The 24658-nt window shown below is 36.4% G+C and overlaps 1 protein-coding gene across 7 annotated transcripts in view; it reads right to left on the bottom strand.

Moving 5' to 3' along the window:
• baiap2b (BAR/IMD domain containing adaptor protein 2b) overlaps nt 1–24658 on the bottom strand; it is a 94199-nt gene that overhangs the window by 67950 nt on the left and 1591 nt on the right. For all 7 annotated transcript variants that reach the window (XM_052103423.1, XM_052103424.1, XM_052103429.1 and 4 more), the window contains exon 2: nt 2797–2872. In XM_052103423.1, the coding sequence (XP_051959383.1) occupies nt 2797–2872 (76 nt within the window). The remainder of the gene's footprint in view (nt 1–2796; nt 2873–24658) is intronic.

Below are 24658 nucleotides of genomic sequence, written 5' to 3'. Positions count from 1 at the left end.
GGTTTGTGAACTTTAAGGAAAACTTCATACTGGCTGCTAAACAACATCATACTACCATTCAGCCATGTCATCGGTAGGTGTGACCTGTTAAGATCAGTCAACATGAACACACCGGCGTGCAGGGTTATTATTCAGCTGGTGCAAACTTACATACATCTGTACGATTGTTTGCATAGAGACATTTTCCAAGAACATTTAATTTCATTTTTTTTTATTAGTCTACAAAAGGAATCAAATCTACTCAAATACTCTTGAGTGCCCATTTACTCAGTTGTTTGATATGCTGAATCACTGATGTGCAGTCTGCAGCAGAAAGCCATTTACACATCGGCCCAAAGTGAGAGATGCCTCTTATCATCATTCTTTTGTCTGTATTTTGCCAAATAACACCCTTTTACCCATCTTTGCAGTAGTATCAATATCATCATAAATTACAATAACAGAGTGTAACCGGTGCATATTATGGCAGTGTAAAGCATGTTATTGCATTAGCGATGTGCAGAATGTAAATAAGACAAATTAAACATTATCTACTGCATATATATTTTGCTTTAAATCATCAATGAATGGAGTTAAAACAGCTTATTTTACCAATCTCATATGAATTCTACTCTTAGAATGAGGCATGAAGTCATTAATAACACATTTTAATGTCACATTAGTTAAGGTTTTACATATAGTCTTGTGTGTCCTCATATTTCATAGCCCTTCTAAACGCCTACCCCTGTCGTGTTGCTGAATGAGTCTGAATGTTCGCAAATAGTATCCCGTTGCTCAATGGTTTCAAAATGCTTTTTGGTATGAGCAAAGAACCAAGAAGAACTTTGCAGTGAGTACATCAGGGCCTTTCATTTTTATAGTCTGGCCCCATTCACTTCCATTGTAAATGCTCTATTGTAACTGTGATTTCCACATGTTTTTTTAAATAATACGAGGGGTGAGTGGAAATTATTTTTTGTGGTAATCAACATTATTCCACAAAAGCTGAATAAACCAAGACAACTTCTCCAAGGAATAAACACCACCCAATGGACCTCCAAACTCCTTTTTCTCAAGATACTGTTGACAATGTACAGGTCATGTTCCTTTTTGCAAATTAACCAATAATTTAATATAACAATACTTTCAGCATTTAACATACAACCCAAAGTTAGCAAATGCCCAGTAGCCACCATCTGCATTAGTCATTAGTGGGTACTGTGTAGGGGTTTCCGTTCTTCTGCCAGTAAGAACTGGCATATTTGCAACTCCAGAAAATCCCCATGATGGATTCTTTGTACCACCCGAGCAGCAGCCAAGATGATCTGCAAGGATGGAGTGCAAATCCCAGTCTGGTTGCATCTATTTTTAATCTTATCCATCAGACTTTCACAATCTCACACACATACACATATTCTCATTGTCAACCCTCCAGAGCTTTGGTCTTATCTTTGTATTTTATGCCTCATAAAATGCCAGATGAAGTCTAAAATGGCGAGTGAAATGATTACAGTACTTGGCACAGTGATCAAAGTCTACAGGAATGCTGCACTTGTCCAGAAGCCTTTGATCTGTCCATGGTGCTGAATTGCACACAATAACCAAGTGTACATTATACATTGAATCAAACAATTCAGCAGAAATATTAACTTTATAATTAATATAAAAACATTGCATTGCAACTATTCCAAGACTGTCCATTTGTCAGGAAAATATGTTTTTTCGGGATGCGTTTAATTTTTAGTGATAAGTGATTTAGTGATTTAATTTTAGTAAATAATTATTCTCAGAAAAAGCATAATTAGAATGAGGCAATACAGAAAATTACATTTAAAGGAATAGTTTACCCAAAAAGTTAAATTCTGTCATCATTTACTCACCCTCTTTTATGACATTGTTTTGTGGAACTCAAAAGGAGAAGTTAGGCAGAATGTTTGCTACAGTCACCATTCACATTCATTGTATAAAAAAAGATGCAGTGAAAGTGAGTGGTGACTATAGCAAACATTCTGCATAACATCTCTCTTTGTGTTCTACAGAAAAAAGAAAGGTTTTAAAAAAAATTTGAGTGAACAATCCCTTTAAATGTTGAGTTTTAATGTTACAAAACTGAATACCTGTACTCGCACCTTTACCTATGGCAGTTTTTCATCCATTCATGTCCTCTTTGCAATGACGCACCATGAATGTCCTGAATATACATCTTTCCTGTTCCCTTTTCTCACCCTCCATGGGACTGTGTCTGCTCCCAGAGCTCTCTCTGGCCTATTTATGGCCGTCCTCTGTTCCATTTTACTCTCCCTTCCTCCCAGTGCATATTTTTGCTCCAAAACGCCTACTTCCTTGTCCTTGCACAGAAAACTTAGTCAACATCTCAAAACACACATGCAGGTCCACACATATACTAGTAATACATCATCGAGTGTAATTGGTTGCATGTATCCGACAGCTCTTGAGATGCAACATGCATTGGGGGGTTGGGGGGGTTCAGGGTGCAAATGGATTTGACATGTAACATTCTATGGCATAGTCGATACAAAGGAATGGGAAGTCTTTAGCCCCACAAACAAAAACATTGATTCTTAACAAACATTCAACAAACATTTAAACAAAATGTTTAACTTTTAAAGCAACGAAGAGTTTGTAATCCTCTTAGATGTCAAAAACAGTCAAGTCAAGGAGCAGCACTTAAGAATTAATATTTTAAGTATTTTCTATTTGTGAATTACTTGAATAAGCAACCCAAAGAAACAAGAGCTTTAATAGCTGGCTCTTTGCCTGCTAGAGTGATTATGGAGGAGCATCTGATGTACTCACTAGAGAGAGCCTTCTCGTAGGTCTTCCCCATAGCAACAAAGTTCCTCAAGCAAGGGTTGAACTGCTCCATGATAGACTGCAATAGAAATAGCACAGCTTTAGTCAGCACAACAGCATTGGTTTCCTGTTAGCAGGCACACTCATTGCTACCAAGAATTAGATCATCAATAGGACAGTGCAACACAGTCAAGTCAACCTTTATTTACAAAGCACATTTAAAAACATCAGAAGTTGACCCAAAGTGCTTTACAGATAAAAAAACAATGATGACAATGATAATCAGTACATAGATTCAGAATTTTATAATGCTAAATTTTATTTTAACATGGTTGGCAGTGATTGGATGATGCTGGACATTACTTTGAATAAGAATGATTTATTCAGCTTTACATAAAATCAGCTGTAATGTCTGTAAAGTCTCAAAAACATGAATAACCAACACTTCTGGAAACATAATAGACAATTTGATTAAAAAATGTTCTATAGCTTAATGTTATTTAAAATTTCACAACGTAGTCTTGCTGTCCACATATGTGGACATTCATTTTTAGAAAAACAATTTTTAGAAAAAACAATTTTTTTGCTTGTTATTAGGTACTACTAGTTACAAATCCAAAGGGGAATGGAAAATGCACACAGCAGTCATTCTCGGGTCTCAAGATGTTAATGCGCATTGCAATGAATATGCAGCCTATGGGGACTAGTTCTTTCAATTAATCAACCTACCACTTACTTTTAGTGCATTTCTATCTTTATACTGTAGAAGGCTTTGTTTGGAAAATGTTATTAAAACATTTTTGGTACATTTTGTTTTCTTTCTTTCCTAATGAGGAAATAAATGCATTTTGACAGGAACAGGAAAAGTATATGTATTTACTTTAACAATAAACTTTAATTTATATTAATTTTATAAATTCATTTATTTAATAAACTTTCAAAATATGTGATTAATCACCATTAACTTTGAAAATTATGCGATTAATCACAGTCAAACATTTTGGTCAACTGACAGCACTAAATTTCTTATATTTTATTTACATATCATTTAATTGCTTAAATCAAACATTTATTTTACAGAATATTTCCTCAAAATTTGAAACAAAAATTTTACAAAATCTATTGACTAGGCTGTTGGTAGATTTTGGAAATGGCAGAAGATCAGCAACTGATAACACTCAATACTCATCAATACTCTCAAAATGTACTTATACCAGCCAAGTTATCGGCCTAGTATGATACATCAGTGTTTTCTCTAGATGAGATGCAATTAATGTTTCTTTGCACAATTATTGTATAAAGAAAGATGTATAGAGTGAGAGATTTTGAGCCAGAGCTCTCACACACCCGCAATGTTGAGATTCACTCACTGTCTGACTCACCTAATCAAACATTAAGATCTGCCCTTTAAAATCTATTTATTTCAGCTGAAAATCCTCATTGTGGAGACCTCGTCCTCTTTAGAGAACTCCACTGTTCCATTAAGAGTAAAATCTTTCTCTCTCTCTCTCTCTCTCTCTCTCCCTCTCTCTCGATTTGATGAATGGCTCTGAGACCCTCTCCTCCAGAGTCACGTTGTTACCATTTTAAAGGCTTCATCAGAGAGAACATCAGACAGAGTTCAAAGAGAGTAAAGATACAAAGAACAGAGGATGTAAGACAAAGCATTGTGTAATGCAAATACAGTGAAAACTACTGAGAGATAATGAAGCTGTACGTAAATATAAAATATTCCACTCCAGGTTTTACAGCATGAGAGTGAAGTTGTTTATGTCCTCAATTAAGGCAAAACTGATTTCTTGGGAATGTCCTAAATCCCTTTCTGTGTTCCAGTTAAAATAAAGCAGGATTTTATTAAAAACCAGGACAGACTGTTTTGATGTGTGTGCTGCTATGAGTGGTTTGGGGGAAATGGTCCATTAATCTTCAGAGGTCTTCAGCAATGGATTAATTATTTTTTAAACCTTAAGTATCATGTTGTTACAAGAGAGCAAAAGTTTTAAGAACACAAAAAATATAATACTGAATAGGCTACATGTATGTGTACAAACAATAAGTAGACCAATATATTATCCAGGCTGATTCAGTCAATATTAACCTCATGCAACCCCGCATCCACATGTGTGGATGTTGTATTTTGGCTTTGCTATACACAATGCATAATTTAATTTATTTAAAGAGAGTCAAGAGACTCTGTAATGTCAGTAAAGGGTTAAACATTTGACGTATGTAATCATGTGACTAAACAACATGGCGTCGATCACAGCGGCATTTGTCTGAGCGAAACGGCAACAAAACTACATCTAGTAAGAAATCTAATTTAGTTTTTATACTGAATCCTGTTTGAGTCTCCAGTTTCATTCGATATGCAATTTTGAAAATGTGAGTGATTTATCGTGAAATGGCATACTGTTAAACACAATGACCACGTACATAGACTGTTTACTAATTTTCATTTAAAATACCTTATATTCACTGAGCATTTTTACATTGAGAATCAATGGGTTCATCCAAAAACTGGAAAATTCAATTTGCTTTCAATCAAAAGTTCAGTTTCAGGCTGCAGATGATGTTTGGACCACTCAACATGTTTGGCAGACATGGGACAATGGTAATCAGTACATAGATTCAGAATTTTTCATGCAGAATTTTACATTAACATGGTTTGCAGTGATTGGATGATGCTGGCCATTACTTTGAATTAAAATGATCATTGCTCATTTCTGATGTTATGTCAGCAATGTCTAAAAAACATGAATAGGAAACATAATAAACCATATGATCAGACTTTCTATAGCTTGGTATTATTTAAAATGTCACAATTTAGTCCCACTGTCCACACATATGGACATACATTTATCGGAAAACTGTTCTTCTGGTCTTAGGGGCTACTACTTACAAATCAAAAATGGGAATTGAAAAGGCACACAGCAGTCACACTTGGGTCTCAGGAGGTTACGACTGTCACCCAGTATCCATGCCCGATTCGTCAATTAACCGAAGTGCATCAGTTCCAAAATCAACAGTCAGATTTGTCAAAGGATAAGCATGTATTTGTTTTCAAATATTTGTTAAATTGAGAAAATGTTCTGTTAAATTATGTTTGTGACATTTCAGAAAGTATCTCTACATTTAAAAATAAGCATAACTAAATATTAATAATCTAATATAAATTATTTATAAAAATAAGAAATAAAATTACAATTTGTACCATATTGTACATATTAATGTGAATTTATATTGCATTGGCCATCAGCTCTCTTTATACATCAGTATTGGTTATGGAAAGTACCGTATTAGTTATACATTTTCAATTGAAAAAAGCCAGCCAAAACCACGTACTGACGACTCAAAATATGCTAAACAAGGAAAACAGGTGGACGGCAAAGGGAAAAAAGTGAAATAGCAGGGGCAGTGAAATCAACACCAAGGAAATCATTTATAAACCTCATTGTCTTTCTCTCGCCATCATTTCTTTTCAAACATTTAAGCATCTCAGTGCACACTCATTCATTATGTAATTCATCATCTGCTGCATGTAATCATACAGTGGAGTCTGTCCAGCTGTGTTAATCTTCCTTATAAAATCCTTATAACAGGAAACAGAGAACAAAAACCAACAAATAAATAAATAAACAGCAGAGGAGATGAGGAGAAAATAAAAAGGCACAAAACCAGTGACGAGAGGGAGAAATGCATGGTTGGGTGTTTTCATCAAGGAAGATGTTACACAATCATAGTGTGATAGAAATCCATGTATTACATTCCTGTGAGATTAGCGTGCATGATTGTATGCATGAGGTTAAATGCAGGTATTCATGCAAGAGTTACCAGAATTGACCTTTGCATTAGTTCTGCTACCCAAACCAAGCCCAACGAGACACAACAAATGGTCATTTTTAATATACTAAAGCATCATGTTTAAGTCGGGTCAAATTGGGTAGCACTTTTGTAGCATGTATTGGTTTATGTTACACCCTCTCTTTTAGTTCCTGAACCTTTAAAACTTCTATAATATGAAAATGAGTATGACCTCTGTTATAATTGGCTAACCTTCACATACCACCATTGTTCAAATTGACGTTTAATGTATATCGAAGTCAAAAGAGCAAGGAAAATCATGTAGTGGAAAACCACTATATGTCCCCTTTAAAAAGGTATAGCTAAACATCAGGGAGTCTCATAAATTCAAAATGCACTCCACTGCAGGCCAACAAATATCATTAGTTTTATATGGACATGGGAAGTACTGAAAATTATCAAGCTACTTTTCCTGTCCCCAACATTTTACAGAGCTCCCTCTTAGTGCACAATCAGCATTATATATGAACGAGTCCCAAGCTAATGTCCACCCCGCATCTAATCGATAAAAGCATTAAAACACTCCACTGAGAAAACACTTTTTCATTGATTAGTCTCAAAGCAATCAATCCATGTTTAACAAGCATGAACGAGAGCACCCAAACCCTCGATTGGATGTCATTTCCTTCTCAGTGTGGCTCTGCCAGAAACGAGTCACAGATTAGCATGTCATTTTTCTAGTGCTTCATTACAGGCATGTTCAATGGGAAATAATTAATAGCCTTAAATAATGTACAAGATTTTATATTGATGCATATTCTATCAGCAAGACTGCTGGTTGAGAAACAAATATTTGGAATTTTATGTTCTTCTTTGACTTAGATTGAGGTGCACTCACATTTAACAGTAGCAAGTTTGGAACTATGAATATTATTTGATAGCATGTATACTTTAACAGACGACAAAAATAAGTAATACGCAACCATCCATTGTTGGAGTTCTCTTGTCTTGGTTTAAAAACGTATTCAGTTATAAACTTGATAACATCAGAGGATATGAAAAGCTTTTTGTTAAGGTCAAGTTATATTTAACTTTACCCTAGAGAAAGCGGAAAGAGTGTCATGCATGAGAGAAACAGTTTAATAAAAGAATAAGGAGCTTTTGAGAATATGAACACTCTGGTGCTGTGAGGAGTCCTCACTCTAAACCAGATTTTATTTTTTGGCTTTGTCATGGTAATACACTTAGAAAGGGAGAACGGTTGGTGTTTGTTGACCTAACAGGGTTGTAAACATGCCTAATTTTCCACAAACACAAACATACACTTGTACATCAGTATCTACAATATATAAAACACAAACGTGTGATATAAAAGTAATACAACAACGTGATATCAGACAGCATGGAATAGATTGATGATTTGACTCAACTGTTGCATCTGTGTATCAGTCCAATGGCAGCGTATGCTTTAATGTCATCTAGGTGCATTAAAGTGTCTGGTGTCATCTTTATGTCTTCAACATACACAGTAAAACATGGTTGAAAGCAGCCGTGTGGTCAATGATGTGAATTACATTCCAGTAAAGGGCACCTGCTGTTCACTGTTATGTAATACTCTTGAGCCACGCAGCCTCAGGACAATTCAATTGGGAAATGGATAATGATGTGTATAAATCAGTGTGTCTGAGTGGGTTTTTGAACCCAAATGCCAGGTTTGGTTTAAACAGGCAACATACTTTTCCAAGCAATGCATTATATTCTCAATTTGTATTCACCATACTATCCAAACACTTTATTTCACTGGAAATAAAAGAAAAAAAAACGTTTAAACTATTCAAATGGCACACTCATTAGAATTATATAATTCCAAAAGACATAAAGCTACAAATGGATGCCAATATTCTTCAAGTATACATAGAGAATGGTGAACTAAGGGTGCACAGATTCATACATTACATCTTGGCAAGCTAAAGGTGACCTTACTTTAAATCACGTTTTTGCTTGTGCACATACTTTTCTAAAGGCTAGACTACATTACCGGCTTTTAACACCGATTTTAGACCCGATTTGCATTCGGTACTCATCTGCGCTAGTTGGCTCCAGTCTACAGTTTTTGGGGCAGTCGGAGTTGACGGATTTCACAGAAAAATGTGTAGCATATGTAGTCTTTTATGATCAAATTTATATGTATAAGAAAAAATACATATCTTTAGGTGCTGTAACTGGTCATAATTTTGTTTTTGTATATATAGAATCTTTAAGCTTTTTTGCAGTTCACCTAAAGTCAATTTGAAATCAATGTTGACACTTTAACTTTCTTAACAAACATTCTTACTGTGCACAAATAATTAGTTAACATTATTCCGTTATTCCAAATAAAAATGCTTGTCTTTATAAATTGTAATCCAAATCTGAAACATCTTTCCTTTCCAAGGAAGCCCTTTCCAAGCCCTCTTTTTTTCTAATCCCTCCCTTCCAACCACCTATTATAGATTGATATCTAATTGTGATCATTTATTATTTTGAACTTTTTGGGGGGATTTTCTCCCCTTTTCTCACCAATTTGACATGCCCAATTCCAATGCACTCTAGATCCTCGTGGTGGTGTAGTGACTCGCCTCAATCCAGGTGGCGGAGGACGAATCTCAGACAGTCAATCTGCACATCTTATCACATGGCTTATTGAGCGTGTTACCACGGAGACGTAGCGCGTGTGGAGGCTCACGCTATTCTCCGCTGCATCCATGCACAACTCACCACGTACCCCACCGAGAGCGAGAACCAAATTATAGCGACCACGAGGAGGTTACCCCATAGGACTTTACCCTCCCTAGCAACCAGGCCAATTTGGTCGCTTAGGTAGCCTGACTGGAGTCATTTTGCACATCCCTGGATTCGAACTTGCGACTCCAGGTGTGATAGTCAGCGTCTGCACTTGCTGAGGTACCCAGGCCCCCCTAATTACAATTATTTTGAAAATTATTGCGATTGCGATTTGAACTGTGATATGATTATTAACATTAGCATAAGTAAACATAAGCAAACATGCTATACTGCCAATAGAAGACATTTAATCAGCAAACTCCTCTTAAAATTAACCTGATTAAATAAATAAATAAAAAATACATTAAAACATAGAGGGGGAAAAAACATATTCACATTACCTTCAGACAGTACTGTTTACTGTGTACCTGTTTCTGTCCACTTTGTGATAAGGTCTCATCCCACTTTTCAGCATAATTTTTTGGAACCCAATAAAAAGTTAAATACATTTTTGTATATTATTATTATTATTATAAAACAGTTGCATATTTATTATTATAAAACAGTTGCATATTCATTTTTTATGTACTCATTTTCACTTGCATGCGGCATAGCTATGTGGTTTGGTTAAACCCTTAAGCCTTTATTTTGGTGAACTTTGAAGGAAGACATTTGTTTGTAGATTTAACAATGACCTTTCTCTGTAGAGTTGACAATGACCTTTCTCTGCAGAGAAATGCTCTCATCCAAAATTCTGTCCACAAAAACCTGGTGTTATAGGGTTACATTAGATTTGGATAGTAACTTTGAGCAGCCAAGCATATTTGGAATTATGCAGATGTACAATTAGTGAATCTACAGCACTGTAAATATAATAGTGCTTTGAGTACGTGTAATACACTACAGAGAACAGAGCAAGCAGTGTGTGCAGACTATTTAACTAAATCGCAGCCCTAGCCATTTGGTAATCATGCTACATCATATCGCAATTTAAATTGTATTTTGATTAATCGTTTAGCCCTATGTCATAAAGACCACTTTTTACAATCTAACACATCACATTACAAAAGCAAACACATGTTTCCACCCTGAAACACACTAAATATTTCAGCTTTGTCACACAATACACTTTCTCTAAAACAAATATAAAAGCAATATTCAGCACACACAATTCCTATACTAGAATAAATCACAACCATCATACCATCACTAACACTTAGACATTTTAAACCTGTTTAATACCAAAAAATATTATATGAATAACCCACATACATATTGTTTTTCCCTAGGTTATATTTTTTACAGGATTGTTTTTTAATGTATGATTTCCTTCTCGTTTAATCAAGCAAACTCATATCACACTGACAGCTCTCTCTCTCTCTCTCTCTCTCTCTCTCTCTTTCTTTTGTAGCTCCACACACACCTCCCAAGCATCAAGAAAAGTACTCCAGATCAGTTTTAACATTTCATCTACATCAACCAACGGGGACAGAATTATGCCCTGATCTAGAATCAGTATGTGCTAAAACTCTGCAGAGGCTGCTTCCGGCTTTCTATATGGACAAAGAGCTTCCATGTCCACTGCAGATGCTGCAAGACATTTAGTTACAGCTACCACACTCCTATAAGCCGCCCTAGTCCTCATCCGACCAATTTCCATCTCAGATGAGCCCTTGTCTGTGTAAGTGTGTGTGTGTGTGTGTTCACTGCAAACATCAGCACTCCATGCACATCCCACTTCAGAGCAAGCTAAGAGAGGTGAGATAGAGAGAGAATGACTTCCTTGCCCATATTTGGCCCTGTCGGAATTCCCCCCCATTACACTCTGCTACTGTGCATTCCCATTCTCTGCACATTTGGATCAAACCATCTGATCACTAAAAAAGGGGGAGTTTTAAGCAGCTATAGTGTTCATTACCTTCGGCTGCTGGAACACTATGTTCCCCTCCATCCAAACACTTTAATCAATTCACAGAAAAGTAGATGAGAAATAAGTGAATCACTATTTTATTTCCAGTCTAAGAACAAAATGACAAATAAGGCAGAGATGCAGAACAATTGCATGTGCTGGTACACATGCTTAAGAGTATAATGTATAATGGAATTGTGCGAGTTTGTCTTCCTGCTGGTTTGTTCTCCCATGAGATAAAGGATAAAATGTCACAGAAGAGATGCCAGGAGGAAGAATATCCCAATTATTTCATTCTCTCTCAAACTCACACATACATCAAATGATTCGTCTTTCACTCACGGACTCATTCTAGAATTCTCACCTTTTCTTTCCATGTCATATTGTTGTCAGGACGTTATTATGAGCTTGCTAAAGTGTTTTAAATGGTGCGTTACAGTTGCTAAGGCATTTCTAGGGTGTTCTGGGTGGTTGCTTACTGACCCAAGTTAAAAGAGCGCAACCCCAAGTCTTTGTGATATTCTGATCTCTAGATATGGCTCAGGTCCTTCCTTCATAGCAAGTCTAAAGTTTTGTTTTGTTTTTTTATGCCTGTTTTATTGTTTGCCGTTGGTCCAACCACTTAATGACAGCACACCTCTCTTAAATAAACTACTGGACTGTGATGCCATTCATGTCCATAGCACAAACTGTGCCTCAAATATGAGAAGCATCAGTAAAAGTGATGCTTGCTTGTCTGAAGTCAATGCCACTAATTACCACCAAATTATTTTGATGAAAAGGATCCTTTAGCAAAGCACCTAATATTTGTTTATTTGAACTGTGTGAACTTGTCTGTGTTTCCCCAGTGTAAAAATCTGAAAAAATACAGAATATCCATTAAAAGATAAACCCACAAGCTCTGACATCTTTGTCTCTAACCCAAGCGTGATTTGCTTAACTGGCAATATTTTGGCTCAGCCCCACACATTTCAGTCCATGGGCTAATGCAATCATGGATATAATGTGATTAAAGAGAAGTCAATTTCTGTCATGTCTGTTATGAATGGATACTGGCAAGACAAACATACTACCATCATGCATGCCAACCAGAGTGGTTTGAGTGGGCACCCGGGTAAGGATAGTGGGACGTAAGAAGGAATTGGCAAAGTATGAGATATAGCTATTACAACAGGCCTCTGATGAACAAACACAAAAGATTATTTTATTTACTAGATTCAATATTTGTCTTGATCATCTTCTAAATTGCAATTTTGCACTGCAAATGATGTGGTACTAGCAGAGGGAATTAAGAAATGATGGGTTATATTAAAAATAAAGCAATTTTCACATTTCTGGCTTTAAAATGTGGCAGCAAACTATAGCAGGGAAACCTTCTATAGAGGTACCTTCATTACACAACACCCTGCGGTGGTGGGTAAATATCACACTTACTAGCAACTTTGGCGGTGAAGATTTTTAGGGTTTTTCCTGCAATGAATATTTTGTGAATGTCAGGCTGACGAAGGAAATTAAAATTATATACATCTTGCATTCAGAGCTTTATAAGCACTAAATATTATTTTTGTCTGAAACGCAAGCGCATCTTTTGCATAGCACGACTGAAGCCTGGTTTTCATGTGAGTGGATAGCGCAGAGCTGAACACATGCTCGATTCAACCAGGCTTCCCTCGATATTGCGGCGCAGGTCACAAAACTTATGCAACCCATTAGAAATGTTACACTGATTGTTCTACATTACAGCAATTTGAAGGAAGTCAAACATATCAAATGGCTAGACAGCCTCAACATTAAACAGCACTGATGAGGAAAAGTGGGAAACAACTCTGTGGCATGTACCAACATAAATTACAAAACATTTCAATCTACACATCATCACCCTTACTAATATGTATTACTTTATTTACTGTAGTAACACTAACTGGTATTATGACAGAAAGTTACAGATTCATATTAAATCTATTAGGGCAAATCTATTAGACTTTTTATTACAACTGTGAAAGTTGTAGTTAAAAGTTTCTAATCTAAATTATCTATCTAAAAATGAATTATATTGTTTATTTTTAAGTAAGACTATCAACATTGACCTAAGTAACAATGGTAATAAGGAGCCATCAATGGTCTTACAAGTAGTTATGGCCTTATTATTATAAATACCACAGAACAAAGGTAAAATTTCTTAAGGGCAAGTCCTGTACGATTTTAAAGGGTTTAAAGTCTGGACTTCCATGAATAATGGACAAATTATTTACAAAGTTGTTCTCCTGTTTCATCTTACTCCTGTTCTGACTGGTCATGTTTGTTTTTCGATATTCCAAGATATGACTTAAATTATTAGGCCTGAACTCATATCATTCACATTTAAATAAAATGTAAAAACAAATGCATGGAGTTCAAGTCTCCAATTACCTTTTGTTTCACCTTTTGGCAAGTGAAAATAATGAGTGGCTAGAGTGGAACACTACTAGCCACAGTGGCCAGTGAGCCAAAATATTAATGTAAATAATTGTATTAAGGTAAATGGGAGGCCATAGCAACTATTATTTTTGCTTTCTCATTTGCTCCAACAGCAAAATAAAACAAATCCAGCACAGCAGTGGTGACTGTTTTATTAATGCCAGGGTAATATTACACAAAATATGGAGTTATAATATATACCTTTAAAAAAATGCATCTTCAATATGAAAAAGGTCCACTATGTGGTCATATAATTTTTAATTACACTAAAAAGTTTTGGTATCATTAAATATTTTGCACCAATTAACCTGGAGTGGATTTTCTGAAGTCAATATCTGTTCAATTTCAAGATCTGATTGAGGTAAATCTATTCGAAGGGCCATTAAAAGTTTAAATGCTTGTAAAGGAATACATTAGAAGACACAGATATCTTTGTTTAGTTGTTGCACTCTAAGAGTGTATCTGTTAATGTCTATTATTTTATGTAAAATAACTAGAACATGTTGTACCTGTGAGAACATTAACATGTGATGATGTGCTGCAGGCATAATAAAATCTTTCATCAACACTCTACCCAGACATTCAAAAAGCTGGCCTGTCTCTCACCTACAAAATGCAGTACACAAGTAAAAATATTCTTTGTAAAATATTTATTAATGAGTAAATATTGTGTACACTAAGTGCACATCTCATTTGCTATCATTTAATTATATTTTGTATAATCGGCTATAGAAATTAGTATTGGCCATTAAAAATCCCATATCGATCACTAGATGAATCTTTTCACATGTTTAACAGAAGACTGAAACATGATCCGGTTTGCATAGTTCATCCATGTCATCACCTATGGTTGAGAAATTTCAAACATCACCACAAAATTAGACAACTGACTAAATGAGTGGTCAGAATGTCATTTCACAGCTCAAATAAAGCAGCATATTTCCAACTAACAGTAAAATGTGAAGATTACCAGTACTTTGGTATTTCATTTTTTCGGCTTTTTTCGGCTTACCAAAAATTTGCTTTAACCTATATGCCACACCATAAAAAAATGCATTCTTATGTTACACAAGAGCACTACTCTCACGTGACATTCCTTCCTCTGTTGTATACAAAGCATGTACTTCCGACTTCTCACTTGAACATGCAATAGCGCTTACGTCACTTATACGTGGACTGCTGGCAGGAAGAAATTTTTTTAAGTTAAAAGCCTATTCGTTCAGCAGGAGAAATTAATGACATGCTGCCTCACAGCCTGCACTCATATGCTATTGGCTCATGCGATAATCAGTCTACAGTCATGAGCAGAGAGCTTGTTGGCTTTTGAAAGGGAGAGACGTCAGTGAATGAGAAATATGAGTCAGGGGATAGAGGTGAATAAGAACGATTTGCTCACTTAAAAGATTTGTTCAAAATGACAGATTAATTCAATTAATTAAACATCACTACTGTTAATCTGCCGATTTGGAACAGTCAATCGCAGATGCCAACAATCTGAAAACAGACAAATATCGGCAGATTAATCGGCCTGGCCGAAATATCGGTCCCTCACTAGAGCGATTTAATGCCATGCAAAACTGAGAGTGAAAATGTATTTCAGTATAGAAAAACAACAGGGGTCACTCTGCTATTCAGCCAAGAAACCAAAAAGCAAGACATAAACAATTAATAAATAAATAAAAATGGCATAATGAAGACAGACGGCACACTCATAATCCAGCCATCTGTAAGTAACAGGTTTCTGCATAAAGCCATCAGATTGGCCCTTGATTTAGATCTAGGGAAGTTTTTATGATCCAATTTTCTCAATTAAGCAGCCCTTTCCCCTCAAACGTACCATGCACACTCAAAAAACACAGACGCAAACATAAGATTCCTACATACGACGGATTTCTTCCAGCATGCTGTTAAGCTACCATCTGTATTTTTGTCTTTAATCTGAGAGCACAAAAACAAACAAAAATTGCATTTAGTTCAGATTTTAAATTGCGCCTATATTCCGTGGCGGCTCTCCATATCACTGAGATAAGAGAAGTTGAAAGTAGGACTTGTTATATAATGCCAAATCCAGGGCACATAGGAAAACTGTGCTTACCTATTTGCTATGCATATAAAATGTTCCTGCATGGCACTAACAACACCATTGTTGTTCATGGGTTCGATTCCCAGGGAATGCATGGACTGATAAAAAATTGCTTTGGATAAAAGCATCTACCAAATGCACAAATGTAAGTTCATAATAAGACCTCTCCCAGAATTCATCACAATCTTTAAACCAACTTTAAACATATCTCAGTGTTGAAAAAACCTGCTCCGTCCTGACACCATACATTCCACCCAGAAAATCAGTTGATTTAACTAAGAACTCACTCCTGAAAACAAAACAAACACACAAATGTGTTTTTAATGGAATGAGATAGAGATACATCCTCAAGGAATGGCTCTGGGTGGAGATGAGCATTGTTGCATTGTTTAACCAAACACTGGTGAAATTCTTGAACTGGTGATAGCTGACAGAGGTTCAATAATTGTACTAGTTCCTCACCTACTGTACACTCACCTAAAGGATTATTAGGAACACCTGTTCAAGTTCTCATTAATTCAATTATCTAATCAACCAATCACATGGCAGTTGCTTCAATGCATTTAGGGGTGTGGTCCTGGTCAAGACAATCTCCTGAACTCCAAACTGAATGTCAGAATGGGAAAGAAAGGTGATTTAAGCAATTTTGAGCGTGGCATGGTAGTTGGTGCCAGACGGGCCGGTCTGAGTATTTCACAATCTGCTCAGTTACTGGGATTTTCACGCACAACCATTTCTAGGGTTTACAAAGAATGGTGTGAAAAGGAAAAACATCCAGTATGCGGCAGTCCTGTGGGCTGAAAATGCCTTGTTGATGCTAGAGGTCAGAGGAGAATGGGCCGACTGATTCAAGCTGATAGAAGAGCAACTTTGCCTGAAATAACCACTCGTTACAACCGAGGTATGCAGCAAAGCATTTGTGAAGCCACAACACGCACAACCTTGAGGCGGATGGGCTACAACAGCCCAAGACCCCACCGGGTACCACTCATCTCCAATACAAATAGGAAAAAGAGGCTACAATTTGCAAGAGCTCACCAAAATTGGACAGTTGAAGACTGGAAAAATTTTGCCTGGTCTGATGAGCCTCGATTTCTGTTGAGACATTCAGATGGTAGAGTCAGAATTTGGCGTAAACAGAATGAGAACATGGATCTATCATGCCTTGTTACCACTGTGCAGGCTGGTGGTGGTGTAATGGTGTGGCGGATGTTTTCTTGGCACACTTTAGGCCCCTTAGTGCCAATTGGGCATCTTTTAAATGCCACGGCCTACCTGAGCAATGTTTCTGACCATGTCCATCCCTTTATGGCCACCATGTACCCATCCTCTGATGGCTACTTCCAGAAGGATAATGCACCATGTCACAAAGCTTGAATCATTTCAAATTGGTTTCTTGAACATGACAATGAGTTCACTTCACTGTACTAAAATGGCCCCCACAGTCACCAGATCTCAACCCAATAGAGCATCTTTGGGATGTGGTGGAACGGGAGCTTCGTGCCCTGGATGTGCATCCCACAAATCTCCATCAACTGCAAGATGCTATCCTATCAATATGGGCCAACATTTCTAAAGAATGCTTTCAGCACCTTGTTGAATCAATGCCACGTAGAATTAAGGCAGTTCTGAAGGCGAAAGGGGGTCAAACACAGTATTAGTATGGTGTTCCTAATAATCCTTTAGGTGAGTGTATATCACTGCATGTTTATGTGCACTTAAAGTCATTGTTAGGTGTAATGTGTTACTAAGTAATGCATTACTGTAATTAAATTACCTTCCTTGAAAAAAAGAAAGAATTACTCTTCATTTTTCAGTAATTTACAGTTAATTATTATGTAATTGCATTAAATACTGTATGTTTGTACTGTACTGAATGTTAATTTTATTTTTACCTTATGTTTTCTAATTTAACGCTCCCCCCTTAAATTCTTTGGCCAGTTCAAGAATAATTTATTTGATTTTATATGATTTATTTGAAAAGATTAAAAGAACAATTTCATGTCTATCCTTATGTTTCATCTGGTCGAGGTTGATAAGGATTTTAAAAAGTAATTAGTAATGTAATTCATTTTCAGACAGAGTAATTAGTACAGTAATCTATTTACACTGTAGAAGATGTAATAAGTAATTAATTACTTTTTTTAGAGTAATTTACCAAACACTGCTTAAAGTGCACTGTGAGATTAAGAAAATGTAACATTTCATCAATCAAATGACCTCAAAAGGACTTTTAATGGCTCCATCTGTTTGGAGGTGGAAAGGACAAGAATGTTCCACTAAAAAGATGAGCATAAAAGGAATAGATCAACAAACAAAATTCTGTCATTTATTGTTACTTTTTCCGTGGAACACAAAATGAAAATTTTGAAGAATCTTCACACAGCTTTAAGTCATACAACGACAGCTCATAGTGACCACAGCTGTCAAGCTTAAAAAAAACACACACACACACAAAAAATAACATCTTAAAAGTACACTCCAAAGCAAATCTAGCAGAAAAGATTAGTTCCTACATTGAAAAAGTTGAGAACATCAAAATATTAAGTAAATTCTACATTCAAACATGTAAAAATAAATGCTCTACCTTCTAAGCAAATATTATTTATGATGGATAGTTATATTTATGTGTCATTATGTATAAATCCTAATGTAGAAAACCATGTCATATTTATTTGCTAATTTGAATATATTTCACTGATAAGTACATTTTATTTAACTTTTCAAAGCTGGCGTTCACAGCATGCACTGGGCTTGAATAATTCATTCGCTTGCATGGTTTCACTGTTTGTAAGTTTATTTACACCTATTTTTTTATTTTTTGGGGTAATTTTGTCATCATGTTTGGTAACTTCTTTTGTGCAGTCTGAAGTGCATTTTCTGCTCAAAATGTACATTTACATTTACATTTATGCATTTGGCAGACGCTTTTATCCAAAGCGACTTACAGTGCAATTATTACAGGGACAACCCCCCCGGAGCAACCTGGAGTTAAGTGCCTTGCTCAAGGACACAATGGTGGTGGCCGTGGGGTTAGAACCTGCAACCTTCTGATTAACAGCCCTGTGCTTTAGCCACTACGCCACCACCACTCCATGTGTAATGGCAGTTCAAGATCAAAACAATTATCTTTGATTGTCACCGTCATTGCGTTTTGCGCACTAAGTGTTGAGGTCTACATGTTATGGTGCTTGTATGTATTGCCAGGGAAGTTTCCGTATGTCATGTGGTACAAGATTAATAAACATGTATTGGTTAGGAAAATTACAAACATGACATGTTCTAATAATTTGTTCATTTAAATATAACTAAGTTTATTTCAGTACAATATATAACATATTTGTAAGTAAAAGTTACTGTATTTACTAACATGTATACGTAAAAGTGTACTCACTTTAATCAATCTTGTCAAGAAGTGTGACAAAACTTGAAATAAATTAAGTAAATTTATAACAAATTAAGTAAACCATAGTAATTCTTCTGTGTAGTCCATTCAACTGTGGACAGTGTTTGTCCCCATTAATTTTCATTGTATTAACATTTCCATCCAGAGGAAAGGAAGTCTTATTGATATGGAACAACATAAGAGTGAGTAAATGATAACAGAATTTAAATTTTTGTGTGAACTATCCCTTAAATGGCTCCATCTGTTTGGACAGCATCAGTATAAACAAGCCTGACATCTACATTAAAGATATACAGGCCATTTAACAGGTAAGAGGCTAGTCAAAGCGCAAATATGTGGTATGGGTGTGGGTAGTCCAGCGTGGTATGAAAGAAAACAGCCTCCAAACACATGACAATATCTTTCATGAGCTCTGACTGTCCTACTCACCGTGGGCACACACAAATCTGAACTCACACACATTTACAACCCCTTCGCGTCGGCAGAGGCACATTCTCACACACAGATTGTTCGGTCTGCGAGACACTGCCCACACAAACACACACACAGACAGACTGAGGAACATGCACGCACTGACACACATACTCAATTGGCCCATGAGACACTGCCCACTCACATTGGCAGATGCAGGCTGAGTCACTCGTAAGTGCAGACGGGTGGATTTAGGCTCCCAGGGACCTGAGATTACTAAACTGATGCCAGGTGTATACATACACACACATACATAAAAACACACACTCACAAACAAAATGCTGCATAGTTCATCTTGTCCGCAATGGTACCTTTTGCATTTGTAATATGGATTTGGACACAAGTTTTGCCTTGCGTCTTGCATTGGTATCAGAATACAGTTAATTTCATAAAGTATTTGATATCTGAAAATATTACCTTGCATTTTATTGTTATTTGTTTAATTTTATATTTAGTTTATTCAGTTGGAAAGCACTTATGGTTTTAAATAAACCGATCTGAGGAGTAACAGCGGGTAAAGTGAAACACTTTCCTTATGATCACTCATGCTGTTATGAGTGAAAAGGTGGATCTGACACCATTTAGGATCTTTAGCAACAACAAAATTAATCAAATAATGTTAGAAACACAGATAAAATATAATTCCAATAAATGCACGATTACATGGCTATACAGTTTGTCAACTTTTAATGTGGTTTGTATATTTTTACAAGAATAAACTATGCTTATATGAAATATATTAACCAATGTAGCCTGTAGCACCATATAGAAATCTACAAATGATCGATTTTCTGCCTCAATCTATGAACAGAATCCACAACTGATCGGATGATGTTGTTGTGTACACTCTGTGGGGTTATGAAGTAAGTTTAGAGCATCAAAAATAGTTCCTTATGTAAATTGCCACATGAACATTTAGCATTATGTCATGGTAAAATGGTATTTCTTGTTATTAGATGCACCTGTTACCAGTCGCGATTATGTTTTATAATGAATTCTATCAAGAAAATATTCACCTTAGATTTCTTTTCTTCATTGTATTGTATGTATTTTAATTTTAGTACCTAATATAAAGTGGGACATAAATAAATCAGTGCAGAAAATACATTAAAAGTCCACTGATTCCATTTGGGTATGGACAAGAAAGACAAAGCCAGAGCAGTTCATTCACATGAATCTAAATATGCTTATGTCAGGTAGTCTATGCTCTCAAATGAACCACAACTTAGTTCTTCTATCCATGACTGCAGTTTGCCACCCCACTACATCCGCAGTCTCTTTATTTCTTATAAAGACCGCACTGTTGCCACACAATACCCATCATTTTACAAATCATACAGCCTAAATGCTCCAATGGATCCCATGTGGAAGAAATATCCTCCCACTTCAAGTCTGAAAGAGCAAAACGACCACAATGTTAAAACCTGGAGGTAACACGTGACTTGAATTCCTATACCACAAAGCTCATCATATAGTCAACACAACATACACTACAAGATATTTTGCAGTTACTCTTTGAGCTGGCTACCACTGATTACTTCTCAAAGTGGCTTACCTAGTGTTTTAAAATATTCAATGCAGAACAGAAAATTCAAAGTAGTCAAATCTATATATTAAGACCTCATAAGATCTATGAAAGTGAGACTTAAAAGCATTCAATTCATGAAATCAGTCCTAGGGAATAGCCTACATAACCTTGATGTCTTTAGTTAATCATGAAACAGTCCAGCTGTGCCAGAGCAGGAAAATGAAATGGTCAACTAAGGTCATACAATAGTTTATAGTTAAGCAGGACTCACAGTAAACTCACAGTAAAAACATTTTCCCATCAACTTTAATATAATTACACTGAAAATATCCTAAAGGACTATAATATGGTCATAAATGTCCAGTACTAAATACTAAAGCTTTTCCTTTGGATGGATACACAACTTTTTTTACCTCATGAAAAACATATATTCAAATTGAAGTGACACTGACAGTGCAAGGCACATTTCTTATTAAGGACCAAAATATTAACATGACCTCATTTTGACCTCCAGATTAGAATGCGTATAGCATACCTGTATGTTTACATGCCTATAATTGTCAAATGCTGTTTTCTATTTTCTCATAAAGAAACGTGCAGTCACATGCAGAACTATTTAAGTGAACTGCAAAATAGCTGAAAGATGATTAAAATGGTAGAAAAATGGTGATGATCACATCCCCTTAAGTATATAATTTCCCTTTTAAATAGCCTATATACTGTATATAATACATTTAACCTAAAATCTTGATGTTTAAACAAAAATTTAATGGACAAGTAGTTTGTCAACTACCCATTTGCCTAGTACGTACTGTACATGCCTTGATGTCTTCCCCAGAAAACGTGGACAAGTTTATCATATAACCAGTCTGCAGAGGTTTCCTCTGAACCTGGCTAAGACAAAAATATGTCCCTGCCAGTAATAAGACCATGTCCTTTCTGTCTCTAACAAAGGATATAATCTGGGTTGGAATGAACAGCCTGAACATTAAAGTCCCTTAACAGAAGTCTGCACGATTGGACTAACATGCTTCATTGGGTCAGCCTCTGCCGCTGCTGGGGTTTAATTTGGTGAGTCAGATGCTTTAAAAGTGCCATGAGTTCCAAGAGGGAAAAAACTGGCAGAGAAAAGTAGATGTATGCTTGTATGAATGTGTATGGTGGGGATCCATGGTAATACATTAGTCACTCTTTCCTGATGGGACTCAGACAAGCTCCATCCATCTGTTTTACACAATCAGTTTTATACCACATTATCAACCGAGAACTCATTCACACAAAAACAAACCCACAGTTAGAAAAACACATACAATTAAATTAAACCCAGCAGGGCTGTTTCTAGCTATAAGCTGTATAAGTAGACGCTTAGGGCCCTTACGCCACCAGGGGGCCCTGCAAAGCAAGGACATTTTGTTTTGTGTATATGTGTATATATATATATATATATATATATATATATATATATATATATATATATACAGTGAGGAAAATAAGTATTTGAACACCCTGCTATTTTGCAAGTTCTCCCACTTGGAAATCATGGAGGGTCTGAAATTGTCATCGTAGGTGCATGTCCACTGTGAGAGACATAATCAAAAAAAAAAAATCCAGAAATCACAATGTATGATTTTTTAACTATTTATTTGTATGATACAGCTGCAAATAAGTATTTGAACACCTGTCTATCAGCTAGAATTCTGACCCTCAAAGACCTGTTAGTCTGCCTTTAAAATGTCCACCTCCACTCCATTTATTATCCTAAATTAGATGCACCTGTTTGAGGTCGTTAGCTGCATAAAGACACCTGTCCACCCCATACAATCAGTAAGAATCCAACTACTAACATGGCCAAGACCAAAGAGCTGTCCAAAGACACTAGAGACAAAATTGTACACCTCCACAAGGCTGGAAAGGGCTACGGGAAATTGCCAAGCAGCTTGGTGAAAAAAGGTCCACTGTTGGAGCAATCATTAGAAAATGGAAGAAGCTAAACATGACTGTCAGTCTCCCTCGGACTGGGGCTCCATGCAAGATCTCACGTCGTGGGGTCTCAATGATCCTAAGAAAGGTGAGAAATCAGCCCAGAACTACACGGGAGGAGCTGGTCAATGACCTGAAAAGAGCTGGGACCACCGTTTCCAAGGTTACTGTTGGTAATACACTAAGACGTCATGGTTTGAAATCATGCATGGCACAGAAGGTTCCCCTGCTTAAACCAGCACATGTCAAGGCCTGTCTTAAGTTTGCCAATGACCATTTGGATGATCCAGAGGAGTCATGGGAGAAAGTCATGTGGTCAGATGAGACCAAAAATAACTTTTTGGAGGAAGAATAATGATGAGTACCATCCCAAGAACACCATCCCTACTGTGAAGCATGGGGGTGGTAGCATCATGCTTTGGGGGTGTTTTTCTGCACATGGGACAGGGCGACTGCACTGTATTAAGGAGAGGATGACCGGGGCCATGTATTGCGAGATTTTGGGGAACAACCTCCTTCCCTCAGTTAGAGCATTGAAGATGGGTCGAGGCTGGGTCTTCCAACATGACAATGACCCGAAGCACACAGCCAGGATAACCAAGGAGTGGCTCTGTAAGAAGCATATCAAGGTTCTGGCGTGGCCTAGCCAGTTTCCAGACCTAAACCCAATAGAGAATCTTTGGAGGGAGCTCAAACTCCGTGTTTCTCAGCGACAGCCCAGAAACCTGACTGATCTAGAGAAGATCTGTGTGGAGGAGTGGGCCAAAATCCCTCCTGCAGTGTGTGAAAACCTGGTGAAAAACTACAGGAAACGTTTGACCTCTGTAATTGCAAACAATTGGCTACTGTACCAAATATTAACATTGATTTTCTCAGGTGTTCAAATACTTATTTGCAGCTATATCATACAAATAAATAGTTAAAAAATCATACATTGTGATTTCTGGATTTTTTTTTTTTGATTATGTCTCTCACAATGGACATGCACCTACGATGACAATTTCAGACCCCTCCATGATTTCTAAGTGGGAGAACTTGCAAAATAGCAGGGTGTTCAAATACTTATTTTCCTCACTGTATATAGTTATTTAATGTTAGTGTGAAAGGTCGTGATTATACACACCCGGTCCCTTATCAGGCTAATTAAGCCTCCGAGAGGGATAAAGGCCAATTGCAGATGGTGCGACGAGAGAGAGATCGTTTACGGACAAGTCCGTCCATGTGTGTTTGTCTTTTGTTTAAGTTAATCATTAAAATATAGTTTATATCGCCAGGCCGGTTCTTGCCTCCTCCTTTCCATTGAACTGCTTTACAGTTAGTTTGAATAGTTATTTATTGTTAATTTATTAGATTTTTTGCGTTTTGTATAATTAATAAATTCACATTTTTAAGTTAATATATATTAATGTTTTTCAGATGTTTTTTCTAAGTAAACATGTGCTAGGCTAGACGGACATCTTTGATCGT

This window comes from Xyrauchen texanus, chromosome 33 (genome assembly GCF_025860055.1).
Source record: "Xyrauchen texanus isolate HMW12.3.18 chromosome 33, RBS_HiC_50CHRs, whole genome shotgun sequence".
Lineage (NCBI taxonomy): Eukaryota > Metazoa > Chordata > Actinopteri > Cypriniformes > Catostomidae > Xyrauchen > Xyrauchen texanus.
This window is presented reverse-complemented; position numbering and strand designations above follow the sequence as displayed.